This window comes from Phyllobates terribilis, unplaced genomic scaffold, assembly GCF_046119375.1.
Source record: "Phyllobates terribilis strain yellow unplaced genomic scaffold, ASM4611937v1 Scaffold_1__5_contigs__length_1240528914, whole genome shotgun sequence".
NCBI classification, from domain to species: domain Eukaryota; kingdom Metazoa; phylum Chordata; class Amphibia; order Anura; family Dendrobatidae; genus Phyllobates; species Phyllobates terribilis.
In genome coordinates, this window is record NW_027362761.1 from 469997688 (window position 1) to 470011344 (window position 13657).

General features: G+C 42.4%; 1 protein-coding gene across 2 annotated transcripts in view; it reads left to right on the plus strand.

Moving 5' to 3' along the window:
• EDIL3 (EGF like repeats and discoidin domains 3) overlaps positions 1–13657 on the plus strand; it is a 1054696-nt gene that overhangs the window by 658926 nt on the left and 382113 nt on the right. For both annotated transcript variants that reach the window (XM_073678987.1, XM_073678994.1), the window contains one exon: positions 6300–6481. In XM_073678987.1, coding sequence (XP_073535088.1) covers positions 6300–6481 — 182 coding nt within the window. The remainder of the gene's footprint in view (positions 1–6299; positions 6482–13657) is intronic.

Sequence of the window (13657 nt, forward strand, 5' to 3'; positions counted from 1 at the left end):
CTCCTGCCACTTTGGGTCAGTTACTAGATCATCCACCACCTCCTCCTCTTCCACTTCCGCACCACGATCCTCCTCCTCACTTTGTGGCAATTGTGTCTAGTCATCGTCCACCTCTTGTGACAAATTGCCAGCGTCGCCTTCCTGTGGCCGTGGCTGTTCAAATATTTGGCCATCGCTACATGGGATCTCCTCTTCCACCACTTCAAGTGGAGCATGCAAGGGGCCCAAATATGGAAATGGACCAGTAAACATATCTTCAGAGTGTCCAACTGTGGGATCAGTTGCTGTCTGATGACACTCGGCATGGTGGGAGGAAGGAGCATGAGGGTGAGGAGGAGTATGCGGTCGAGACTCACGCCTACTAAGACTTAACCGTGTGAAAGTCAGACCGGAGGTGGTGGTTCCCAGGTGACTGGAAGTATTATCTGCAATCCAATTAATAACCTGTTCACACTGATCAGTTGGCAATAGTGGTGTTGTTGTGTGCTTCCCTGGTAATTCGGTCAAGAACTGGAAGCGAGAAGATGTGGCTCTTGGTTGTGGCACATTTTCACCTTGGCCACGGCCCCGTCCTCTGCACGCACCATCACCAGAACGTCCAGTTCCACGTCCCTTGCCAAGCGCCTTGCCCATTGTAAATGAAGTAAAATAGCTTACATTCTCACTATCAATGGCAAAAGGGTAATAAAAAGGAGATTAGAACTGTGGAAGAGGAAAACCACAGTTCTATTTCTCTGGCCTACCCCAAAATCTTTTAAACATATATATTTGTGTCTGAACAGTCAGCGAGACACTCAAACAGTTTTTTTTTATGGAAAAAGGGCAAAAAAGTGGATAATACAGAGATTTGAACCGTGGAACTGCAAAACCACAGTTCTAGTTATCTTGCCAAATCCAGACTCTTTTAAACAGATATATTTGTGTCTGAACACTCACAGACACACTCAATTTTTTTTTTTTGGGGGGGGGGGATACCAAAAGGTTAATAAGATGGGTATTTGTACAGTCTGACTGAGGGGAAAAAAATACAGGATTTAGATGAAAAAAAAAGGATTTTTCCTGGCCCCGGAGACCTGGGGCAAAGTCTAGCAATTTGAGCAGCGGCAGCACACAGGACTGTAATGCAGTGTTTGTTGGTATAACCACTGCGTCTCTTATACAGCCTGCCTGCCTACCTGATATCTGGGATGGATATTAGTCCCTGCATGTTCATTGGCTCTGTAAAGAGCGCCAAACATGCAGGGCGGGCACCCGAGCTCCCGCCCGAGTAACCCGAAAATGCTCGGTGCTCGCCGAACATCCCGAGTAGTGAGATGCTCGGGCGAGCATGCTCGCTCAACATTAGCCACTACCTGTTTTTCCTGATTGGCTCCACCATGTTTTTTTCAGATTGTACCCCCTATTTAACCCTGATCTTGCACTTATTTCCTTGCAAGAGTATTGAGCTCCCTCAGCCTTTAGTCTATCTCTCTGACTTGCTGCTCCTCCATATTTTATTGCTGTTCCTGTATACTGACCTCCAGCTTTCCACTGACTACTCTTCATGTTAAACCTCCATACTATATTGCTGTTCCTGTGTACCGAACTTAGACTTCCAACTGACTATGCTACCTACCTGTGCTACCACAGTGGTTGTTATAAAAAAGACTCCAATTCAGACCCTGGCGATTACTGCGTGCTTTGAATGCAGTAGACTGTATAACAACAGATGATATCATGTAATAACGGGATGACACTGTACATGATAAGAGAGGACACTAACGAGGTATAGTACCATAGAAAACTAAAGCGGATAATATGTAATAAGGGTGGCGCTGTGCATAACAAGAGAGAATACTATTTAATAAGGGATGGTGCTACACATGATAAGATAGAAAACTATGTAATATGGAACAGCATTAAACATAGCAAGAAAGTAAATTATATACTAAGGGACGGTGCTACACATAACAAGCGAGTATACTACTATATATACTAAGGCACGGTGCTATACATAACAAGGTTGGATTCACATATTCGTGTGAAGTGTCAATGTGCTGCACCACACAGACTCATTGAGTGTGTCCTATTCGAATCCTCAATATTGGTTGAGAATAGGACATAAGCCACAGCCCCACTATCAGCATTTGGTCAGTATTTGGTCAGTATTTTTTCTCAGGAGTGGGAGACAAAATCAGGAGTGGGTGATAGCAGAATTGGTGCACTTGTTTCTATTATACATTTTCTCTGATTGTTCCTCACCTGGTTTTGGCTCCCACTCATGAGAAAAAATACTGACCGAATACTGACCAAATACTGATAGTGGGGTTGCAGCCATACTCTGAGGCACATTGATCTCATTTTCAGATCTAGGATTTTCACAGATGTGTGAATAGATTTCCCCCTTCCCCACTTCATTAAAAATCCAGAGATCATCTTCCCCCACACCTCAATTCATTATATTTCCCTGAGAGTGTCCTCCCCCACCCCCAATCCATTATTAATTCCGTCATCACGCCACGCATCTATGTCATAGTAAAAGCTATGGGCAGGAAGTGGAGGATGGTTCTCTGTGGCTTTGCTGCTTTTTTCTACTTTTGGCAGGAAAGCTGCAGAAATGCTTCTTGCCCTGCACGCCACTAATGATGAGGGAAATCTGGCAATGGGCCCGCCACAGAGCTTCGGGCCCCCAAAAAACAAGCTGGATTGCCCTCATTATAAGCTGCCACTGCATGGGCCCCACTCCGCCTCTGGGTTCCGGTGTGCCTTGACTGGCAGCACTGGCAATCTGTCCAGCTCAGGATTAGACTTAAATGTCATGTCCAACTCAAAAAAGCTACTTGTAAAACCCATTCCTGATGCTATTGATTCCAAATGTGAGGATTTTACATAGGCTTATACATTTTTCACATTTATTATGAGTATGCCAGCTGGATCAGTGTTAACATTCATGTTAATTTAAGTATGTCATTTGTGTAAATTATAATGTGTAGTAAAATACCCCATGCATTACAATGAACTTGTCATTGAAGATTGGAAAATTCTTCAAACGGAAAATTCTGTTATTCTTATTATTGTTATAAATGAAATAGTAAATTATGACTGAAATCTAATTACAAAATACATTTAATAACCCATATTTATTATGCTTGTAAAGTGCAAACCTATGCTTCTTCGCTTCATGTTGATAATTGCCAGGGACTTTAACTACGTCTTACGCGCCTAGGAACACAATGTTAATGGACTCAAATTTAGTGATTGTGTCCTAAACATGTCTAACCCTAAACAATACAGAGTAGTACATAAGAACTAAGAAAAAAACAATACATGGTCAAAAAATGGCACTCATCTTGGAAGCAATTTAATTATATTTGTTATAAATTTCTGTCTTATCACTCGGCTTACTGGGATAAAATATACCAAAAATTGAGCTTCTTCACAAAATACCATTCCTTGAAGAAGAAGGAAGTATAAGGGTATATGGATATGATGTCTTTTTCAGAGGAGTCTGCTCTGATACCTGCCTGAAAAGGGCTCTAAAATGCTCAAAAGATTGAACATATGCATTTATATGTTAAAAAGACTTTCTGTACATATGTTCAAGCTTTTGATTGTCTTTTAACTGCTTAAGATTTCAAAAGATGGGAAAGTTTCAAAAGAAATTACCTGACCATTCTTCTGCTGTCTTCTGCTTGGAAGACGCCACAAACTAAATAAGGAAGTATACGGGGATCCCAAAAAGAAAGATGGAAGATGCATGGCGTTTTTTAGCATTTTAAAAACAGTGCTAAAAATGCCTATGTTTTGTGAAGCAGGTCCAGCCTAAAAACTTGCTGGGTTCACTTGAGTTTAAAATACATTGTGTGCACATACACTTAGAGTAGTAATAAATATTGGATTAATGTTGGCCAAACCTGCTTATTTTGGCAGGATAGAATAGCTATCAGCTGAATAAGAGACCAGACAGCATTTATATAAAGTGCATCACTTGCTTAAAGGGTAACCGTACGTTGAAGTAACCTTTCAGAATATACTGTCGTGTGTGTACATAAGTAGAGAGATTTTGTGCACACTCAGCGTTGATGAGGGGGTGCATGTTGCACTGGGAGATCCAAGTAGTAGACTGTAGAGAATCAACCGCATTCATATGAAGAATTTCAGATTAATGCTGGTTTTTATGAAACATAATATTTCACCCCAGTGCTGGGTAAGGGGACATAAAGCGACAGGTAGTGCTTTAGTGCTTGAGGTTTTGACCCGTCCCAGGTCTTTTTCAAATTGTCGCTGTGGGGAAAGTGAAAATCGAAAAGAATTAAGTGTTCTGTACAGTATATTCAATGAGTAAATTAATACAGAACAAGGTAATATAATCCAAACAGTTGAAAATAAAAAATGAAATATATACAGAGTCAAGGTTTCATGGAGAAGTGAAAGCTATCCATGGTGGTTACAAACATCCTATAGTGTATAAGCAGTAGTAGGTAGGAGGAAGTTGCAGTGATGTAGAAGTAGTCAGAGAAGTCTGCAACTTCCTCCTACCTACTATTGCTTCTACACTATAGGATGCGTGTAACCACCATGGATTTCTTCCACTACTCTGACTTCTCTTACAACTCTGCATCTTATTCCTACCTACTATTGCCTCTGTTTGGCTACACTCATCTTCCCCTATCCTCTGTACTTACTACCATCTTTCAATATCCTAACCTTCCCTCCTTTTATCTCCCCCCCTTCTTCCACTACTATTAGACTACACCTTGTACTACAATCAGTCCACTACCATAACTCCGATTTTTTCAGCAACCTTTCCTCCCTAACCCCACTACCTTGTGCTCCTATCTCCTATGACCAGAGCATTACTCTTTTGACTGCAATCATGTATTCATAGTACCTCCAACCCTACGTATATTGTATTATACTTTGCCAGCTCTCTACACTCCTGCAACCATGACTCTTCTGTTTGGATTATATTACCTTGCACTATATGAATTTACTCTTCATATATACTGTACAGCATGCTTAATTCTTTTGTATTTTCACTTTCCCCATAGCTACAACTTGAAAATGAGTCAAACCGTCAAGCACTAAATCACTGTCTGATGCTTTTTGTCCCCTTACCCAGCACTGTGGTGAAATATTATGTTCTATAAAAACCAGCATTTATCTTAAGTTGTTCATGTGAGTGTGGTTGATTCTTTACTGTCTACTATGTGCATACATAAGCGATAAAATTACTTTTGTCCATTACATGACTTGCATCTTGCATTTTTACCAGTTTCCCACTCTATAGGCTCTAGGTTTAATTTACAATCCACGGGGCACTGTGGGGAGGAGACCAGCTGCAATGATCTGTTATTCAGAGCCAAATTCCTGCTTTTGGTTATTTAGCATACAGAGACAAGCTGCTACAGAATGGAAGAGGTTATAAAGCAGAGCTGAGCTATTTAATTGAGAATCAGCTTTAGGGTGAGATAAAAGACTTGTTAGAAATCTCTCCACAATGTTTTCATTTCACCCCCTGCCTGTTTCATCTCCCTGTTCCTCACTCCTCCTCCTCATCTCTTATCTATAGACTATAATGTCAAATGGCACCAAAGGGAGCAGTCTTTCTTATTTGACCAAGATGGATTTCAAAATTTTTTTCAAAGTAAATGACAAATTGAGAAGGCAGGGGAGAGGGGGAAGAAGTGACATATAGGTAGGAAAGGAAGCTGAGTAGACTATGCTGTACTTCTGATTTTGGCCAAAAAAGGCATTAAAATTGCTTTTTGTGAACAATGGCTTATAATGGAACAAGTTTGTTGGTTTAAAAAAATCAGTGAGTATCATTGGACTAGTAAAGTAGTAGTAACAGTAGTAAGAATTCTTAATAATCATCTGTCAGTATGAACGTTGCACTCTGTGAGGCTATTATAAGTGGCAGCCTTGCCTCTTTGGAGGAGCACAGCATCTATGAAGCTGTCAGTGATTGGGAGGTAAAAGCATGCTCCACCAATATTGTCCACCTTTTGTGCAGTTATTACAAGCTCAGTAGAAAAAAGCTTGTAAGCACTGCGCGTGTTCGATCATTGATGATACACAGCAGCTGTGGCTGATATTCCAGGCGGAAAACTGTAAACAATAAAAACTAAAAAGTAATTATCAGGGGAATGGTGCACAACTTTATTAACAAGCAGTTGAATGTTTTTGCAAGCACTTTCCAATTATAACCAACTTTTAGGATACGAATAATCCTTTAGTATTTACTACTTATCAATACAGCACATGCCAAATAAATAGGCATACATGTATATTTGATGTCTTGCCTTTTTAATTACCAGGATGCTCTGGACCGCTTGGGATGGAAGGGGGGATCATCTCTAACCAGCAAATAACAGCATCATCGACTCACAGAGCTCTTTTTGGATTACAAAAGTGGTACCCATATTTTGCAAGACTCAATAAAAAGGGTCTAGTAAATGCTTGGACTTCAGCTGAAAATGACCGGTGGCCTTGGATTCAGGTAAGACATTCCTGCTTATTACAACAGCTACCCAGTTGATTGCTTGGATCTATGAGTTCAGATGAATGGTTTGCTATTTAGTCTATGACCCATTGGATATATCAGCTGTTATCTCTGAACAGTCTACATAATTATAAATCACCCTATTGCCATAAGGTATTAGTTGTGGGTAGTGCTTTATGTTATTCTACTTCTTCATTACAGTGTTTATTCCTTTTATTCTCCAAGCCACTATTGAATAAATCATAATCTGCTACTATGTCTCTTTTCTCTGTCTCTGTATATTAGTGATACTATTGTCCCCACTGTTTCTGCCATCAGCTTGTTTAAATCGCAGCATTTACAACTACTGAGCTTCAATTTTGGTTCTCTTTTGATCATGAGGAATTCCTTTTGTGAGCCTGTAACAATGATATGTGAAACACCCGTCTTCTTTGCTGATTGTTCCTTCTCCACATCTCCTAGACATATGTCTACCTGTTTAATTGTCAGTTTAATGTCTAACTCGTAGCTGACTGGCATGTCTATTCCTTCTTTCTTAATGCACCATTTTTCTGGAATCTAGTGAAACATTGGCATTGCTGAGCCAATGATTTTTGCTCATTGCCCAAGCCCAGTTAGGTGAGATTGCCCTATTAAGTTTTATCTGCAGTTTGCATCAATCTCAGTCTGTGAAAAATACTCCAGGAGCTACTAGAAAATATCCAACTTTTGTAAATTGTTTGCAGTGAAAATGTTTTAAGGTGTTGGAGCAGAAATAATTGGGATATAAGCCACACCATTTATATAACACACCTCTATTTTGATAAACCATGTCCCTTTTTACAACTTACACCCCCTTAGAAGGCCCCAGAGGCCTTTGCGGTACTAAAAAGAAGGTCTCACCATTTTTTTGGTGAATTGCCAGGTATGATTTCGTTACACACTGTGAGTTGGAGTTTATTGCACCCTGGGCCTCCCCTTCTTTGCATTTTACCTTTATGGCTTTGAATAGAGAGTAACATCACTCCTGCGCCCATGACAAAAGGGACATCACGTTATTGTCAATGCTATTTTTTATAAAAATGTACATATTTTATACTTATGTAGACATGATTGCTTAGCAACAGCCCATATGACATTCAGGTGACAAGAATTTCTGTTCTTTGGAAACAGATATATCTCCATCCTTTCTATCATACGGGATTCATTCTGCATCTTCTTTCATTGATTCAGTGAATACTAAGAAATACAATGAAAAAATACCTGGTATAAAAGTCAATGTGAAAAATAGATATCTACTGAACTCACAATCTTATTGACAAATATGTCAAAGATACTGCTATAAATAAGAATTTGGCATTATATATGTGTGCACCTGTTAGATTTCGGGAGAAAATTAAACTTTTTTTAGCATTGCAATTAGAGATGATTGAATCAAATTGATGCAAATTTGAGTCAAATTTTATGGAATTTACAAGTCAATATGCAATTCGATTTGCAAGAATCACCAAGTGCCTTTTTACACATTTTAAAAGATTACATCAGTAACAGAAGGCTGACATAACCACAGGCACGACCGCACAGGCTTCCCCATAGTGCGACGCAGCTATCATGTCAAATGGTACAGCGCAGACAATCAGGAGCAAAATATTCTAGGCAGGAAATGCAGCAGCCATTTTAGGTTGAATTTAGGATAATAAATGGATGTTAAAGCTCACAGCTCAACAATAGAGATAGGAAAAGAAAGACATAAAACACTGGACAAATACTCCAGATAGCAATGTGTTGTATAACTGCAGCAGTGAAGAAGATGAGAGGAGTTGTCTGGGAGTATTACAGAGGTTCAATTGATAGAGATATAGAGAAATAGAAGAGGTGCGAACAGCAGTGTAGTGCAATTGATCAATGATATAGTGTAGTTGGCATCTGTTGTAGGTATCACAGCTACACTTTTTTTCAGTCTTAATGCAGTGGAAAGCAAATGTAAGACAGGACAATACTTTTTACAGAACAGAACTGAATTCAGTATCAGAGTGTCAGATTGTGCGCTTGCTAGTCACAGGCAACAGTGCTAAGTTTTTTTGTGCACATTGTGCAATAGTTTTGTAAACAGGGTAATAATTATTTAAAAAAAAATCCAAAATAAAATTCCCCAAATTCCAGGTTTTTAACTGTGATGGTTTAATTTTGAAAGTGTGTGCGTCACAACTCACAAGCAATCTTTTTTTCATATCACTTTTATTAGTGATGCCGCACTAATACAGAGACCATTTGCAGGTGCTGGCATTTTGGTTGTGTACTTACCTAGCATTTCTTATGTTGTCATTTTTAGGAAAGAGGTTGAATTCTGTTGAAAAAATAGAAAAGTATTTTAAATATGTATGCATTAATATATCCATCTGTCGCCTTTTCAGGGATCCAGAGCTGTTCCACTACTCTTCTTGGTGATGTCCCCTTCATACTATCCTGCTCATGCTATGCTGTGTGCATCAGCCAGAAGTTTCTTTACAATTTAAGTCTATTGAGCCTTGTTCTCATGCTCATTTCATAGGCTTACGTTGTAAAAGCCACTTCCAGGTGAGGCAGAGCACAGTGTGACCCGCAGAGTCTGAATAGCGGTGACATCACTGAGAAGAGGAGCAGAACATGAGCTGGATACCAGAGAAGGTGGCGGTAGATGAGTATATTAACACATATACACTACATTATATTAGCGTATACACAGATATATAAAAAAAAAAATCTTCATGGGAGGGCTTCTTTTATGCAGACATTTACAGAGTAAGGCCACGGTCACACGTTCAGTATTTGGTCAGTATTTTACATCAGTATTTGTAACTCAAAATTCGGAGAGGAACAATCGGAGGAAAAGTATAATAGAAACAAATCACCACTTCTGTATTTATCACTAGTGTTGAGCCACCCCCGTAGTGTTCGAGTTCGGTTCGGTTCGTCGAACACCCGTGTGTTCGCCGAACTGTTCGTCGAACTGTTCGTCGAACACCTTCGAACACCGTTAAAACCAATGGCAGGCAAACAAAAACACATAGAAACACATAGAAAACACCTTCAAAGGTGTCCAAAAGCTGACAAACTGCTCAGAAGACACAACTAACACATGGAAAAGTGACAAGTACATATAGTCATGCGAAAAGAAAAGAGGTGGAGGAGTAAAAGGAGGGGGAGACACAGATATAGGCATGTCATGCCCTTCTAAAATCCAAAAAGTGAGAAGCCGAGACGACCAGTCCGCTCCTGCCCGTGCCACCTCCGTGTCGCCGGGTTTGTGCCAGAGCCGCGGTGAACCCTGACGGCCAGCCCCCCTCTCCCAATACTGGTGCCTGTCCGCTGGTGGGTCGAGAGAGCCCCCCTGTGGTGGAGGCAGCTCTAAGCTTTTTAATTTAAATTGTCCCTCTAATTTGAATGAATACACTTTAAATCCATTTACAAGGATCCATTGGAGGGCAAGTCTCATGCCAGCAGCCGCGTAATTCCAGCTCCAGTAGCGTCCACTAAAGCTGCTGCAGTTAAAAAGCTTTTATAAGGATCGAGCTCGGCTGTCCACCGCAAGGCATCCTAGTGCCAGTCCCAGCCCCTATGCCTTGGGGTGCCTCCTGATGCTCTTCACTAAGTATCCCGTGGTCCCGAAGCATTTCCTTTGAAAAAATTAAGTGTCCAAACTACAGGTGGTGTAGCTTGCTTAACAGCCGGGATAATCCGCTGACTAGCAGACACTGCTACTAGGCACAAAGTATTTCCTGGGCTAGATGCAGTTAAAAATTTGTAAGTAGATACTCTCGTTGGATGCTGAGAAAGCATTCCATAGAGTCTCCTTGCACGCCATATATGATTCTCTTAAAAAGCTTGGGGTAGGGGTCTAGGGGACCCTTTTATAGCCAAAATCACGGCCCTGTATCACAATACGTCACCTAGGCTGAAGATAAATGGAACTGTAGCACCGAGGGCTCGGTTGCTACAGACGTATTGCACCTCACCCAGAGGTGTGATATCTCACTCTCAGATAAGGATGGAGTGTGGATCAGGACCCGACACCTGCATGCATTACACCACATTGCCGTGGGGCAGGGCGACCAATATGCCCCTGAGATGGGCACGACAGTCCATGTCCCTGGCTGGAGTGGGGGGAGGGAACACTGAGGAAGGGGAACCCTGCAGTGCAGGAGCAGGGAGGAAGCAGTTCCTGGGTGCATTGAGAAGGGAGTATAAAAGGTGGGCACCATCTTAGTTCAGTGCAGAGAAGTCTGAGCAGAAGTGGCAGGGAGCAGGGGCTCTGCATGAGCTCTGCTCCGGAGGCGGGCCTAGTAACAGAGGCCCAGGCCTGCAAGAGGGAGAAGGAAGGAAGAGGAGCGGAGAAGGCTCCAGGAACGAGGAATGAAGGGATCCCAGGGGTGCGGACGGGCGAGTCGCCACCGCACGCCCGAATCCACCTGCGTGGAGGGGTCAGGCCAAAGGGGGAGACCGGTCCCCAAACTAGTGGAGGCAGGAAACGACCCTCAGCTAGAAACCGGAGGCTCTGACATTTTATGTGGCGCAGCCCCTTGCTCCACCCGCTAGGAAGGCACCACATAGGGTCAGGGAAACTGGCGCCAAGTTTACCAAGAGGAGGCCCGAGGCAGCCAGACAGAAGTGTTGGTAAGAAAGGCCAGACAAAGGACACACAAAGGGGGTCCTGTGAAGCGCTCCAAAGTTATCTGGGAGTTGTCTGAGCCCCTCACCTGGTGAGCACAGTACGACGTGGGCAGCCATTACCTGCAGACGTGGTCTGGATAATAAGAACTGTGAGTAAAGGCCCTGAACTGCATCACTGACTCCGTGTCGTTACTAGTGTTGAGCCACCCCCGTAGTGTTCGGGTTCGGTTCGGTTCGTCGAAAACCGGGATGTTCGAGGAACTGTTCGTCGAACTGTTCGTCGAACACCTTAGAACACCGTCGAACACCGTTAAAACCAATGGCAGGCAAACAAAAACACATAGAAACACATAGAAAACACCTGCAAAGGTGTCCAAAAGCTGACAAACTGCTCAGAAGACACTCTCTTTAAAAAAGCCGGCCGGCAAATTCAGCAGCGGCATACACCGGTACCCGACAATTTAGACAAGAAGGAATAGAGCATCACACATAGATTAGATAGATAGAAACATGTCAGTCACACATATAAGAAGCACAGTGACAGTGTTGGTTACTGCACTTGTCATTTAGTGTAAAGGATTTATTAAAAAAAATATTAGTGTTTTCATGCACCGTCTCTTTAAAAAAGCCGGCCGGCAATTCAGCATCTGTACCCGACAATTTAGAACAGAAAGAATAGAGCTTCACACATAGATTAGATAGATAGAAACATGTCAGTCACATATATAATAAGTACAGTGATAGTGTTGCTTACTGTACTTGTCATTTAGTGTAAAGGATTTATTTAAAAAAATAATAGTGTTTTCATGCACTGTCTCTTTAAAAAAGCCGGCCGGCAATTCAGCAGCGGTACCCGACAATTTAGAACAGAAAGATAGAGCATCACACATAGATTAGATAGATAGAAACATGTCAGTCACATATATATGAAGTACAGTGATAGTGTTGGTTACTGTACTTGTCATTTAGTATTAAAATAAAGGATTTATTATTAAAAAAATTGGCGTGGGGTTCCCCTTAATTTTAGGCTCTAGCGGAGGTTAAGCAGACGGCTGGGGCAGATGTTTGAAGCCTGGGAAGGGGGTAATACCCACGGAGCTTCCCAGGTTACTAATATCAGCCCCCAGCTGAATACATAGCCTTTACTAGCTATTAAAATGGGGGACCCCCCAAAAACAATGACGTGGGGTCCCCCCTAATTTAATAGCTAGCAAAGGCTAGGCAGACATCTGGGGGCTGATATTAATAGCCCAGGAAGGGAGCCATGAATATTGGCCCCCTCCCAGGCTAGAAACACCAGCCGTCAGCCGCCCCAGAAATGGCGCATTCATAGGATGCGCCAATTCTGGCACTTAGCCTCGCTCTTCCACGCTGCCCTGGTGCGGTGGCAGGGGGTAATAGGGTTGGGGTTGATGTCAGCTTATAATGCCAGCTGACATCAAGCCCAGGTTAGTAATGGAGAGGCGTCTATAAGACACCCCCATTACTAACCCCATAGTCAAAGTTAAAAAAAACACAAACACCCAGAATAAAGTCCTTTAATTGAAATAAAGACACAATTCTTTATTGTTCTAAATTAAACCATACTTACCATCACGCCCATTCCAGCTGAAGCCAACGATATCCTGCAATAAAAGAAAAATAATAAAGCAACCTCATCCTTACCTTTCCATGGTTCCCACGACAGCTTCAGCTCTGCTACATCGAGATGACAGGCTGGACCGCAGCAGAACGCTGCCATCCAGTATGTCATCCCGCAGACACTGAGAAGCGCAGACTTGCTTGCGCTGCTCAGCGTCTCTCTGTGACGACATCCAGAGGAGCCGAGTTCATGTCCAATGAACTCGGCTCACCTCATGCACGTCACTGACAGCGTGGGAAAATTCTCACGCTGAAGCGCTGATTGCAGGAGAATTTTCCCACGCTGTCAGTGACGTGCAGGAGGTGAGCTGAGTTCATTGGACATGAGCTCACCTCATGCACATCACTGACAGCGTGGGAGAATTCTCCTGCACTCACCACTTCAGCGTGAGAATTTTCCCACGCTGTCAGTGACGTGCATGAGGTGAGCCGAGTTCATTGGACATGACCTCGGCTCATCTGGATGCCGTCACAGCGAGACAGTGAGGAGCGCAAGCATGCCTGCGCTTCTCAGTGTCTGCGGGATGACAGACTGGATGGCAGCGTTCTGCTGCGGTCCAGCCAGTCATCTCGATGTAGCAGAGCTGAAGCTGTCGTGGGAACCATGGAAAGGTAAGGATGAGGTTGGTTTATTATTTTTCTTTTATTGCAGGAGATCCTTGGCTTCAGCTGGAATGGGTGTGATGGTAAGTATGGTTTAATTTAGAACAATAAGGAATTGTGTCTTTATTTCAATTAAAGGACTTTATTCTGGGTGTTGTGTTTTTTTTAAATACTTTACTAGAAATTCATGGCGGTCATGTCTAATACTGGCGTGACCCCATGAATTTTGGGCTTGGGGCCAGCTGATAATACCAAGCTGGCCCTAATCCCTTTATTGCCCAGTGAGCCACCGCACCAGGG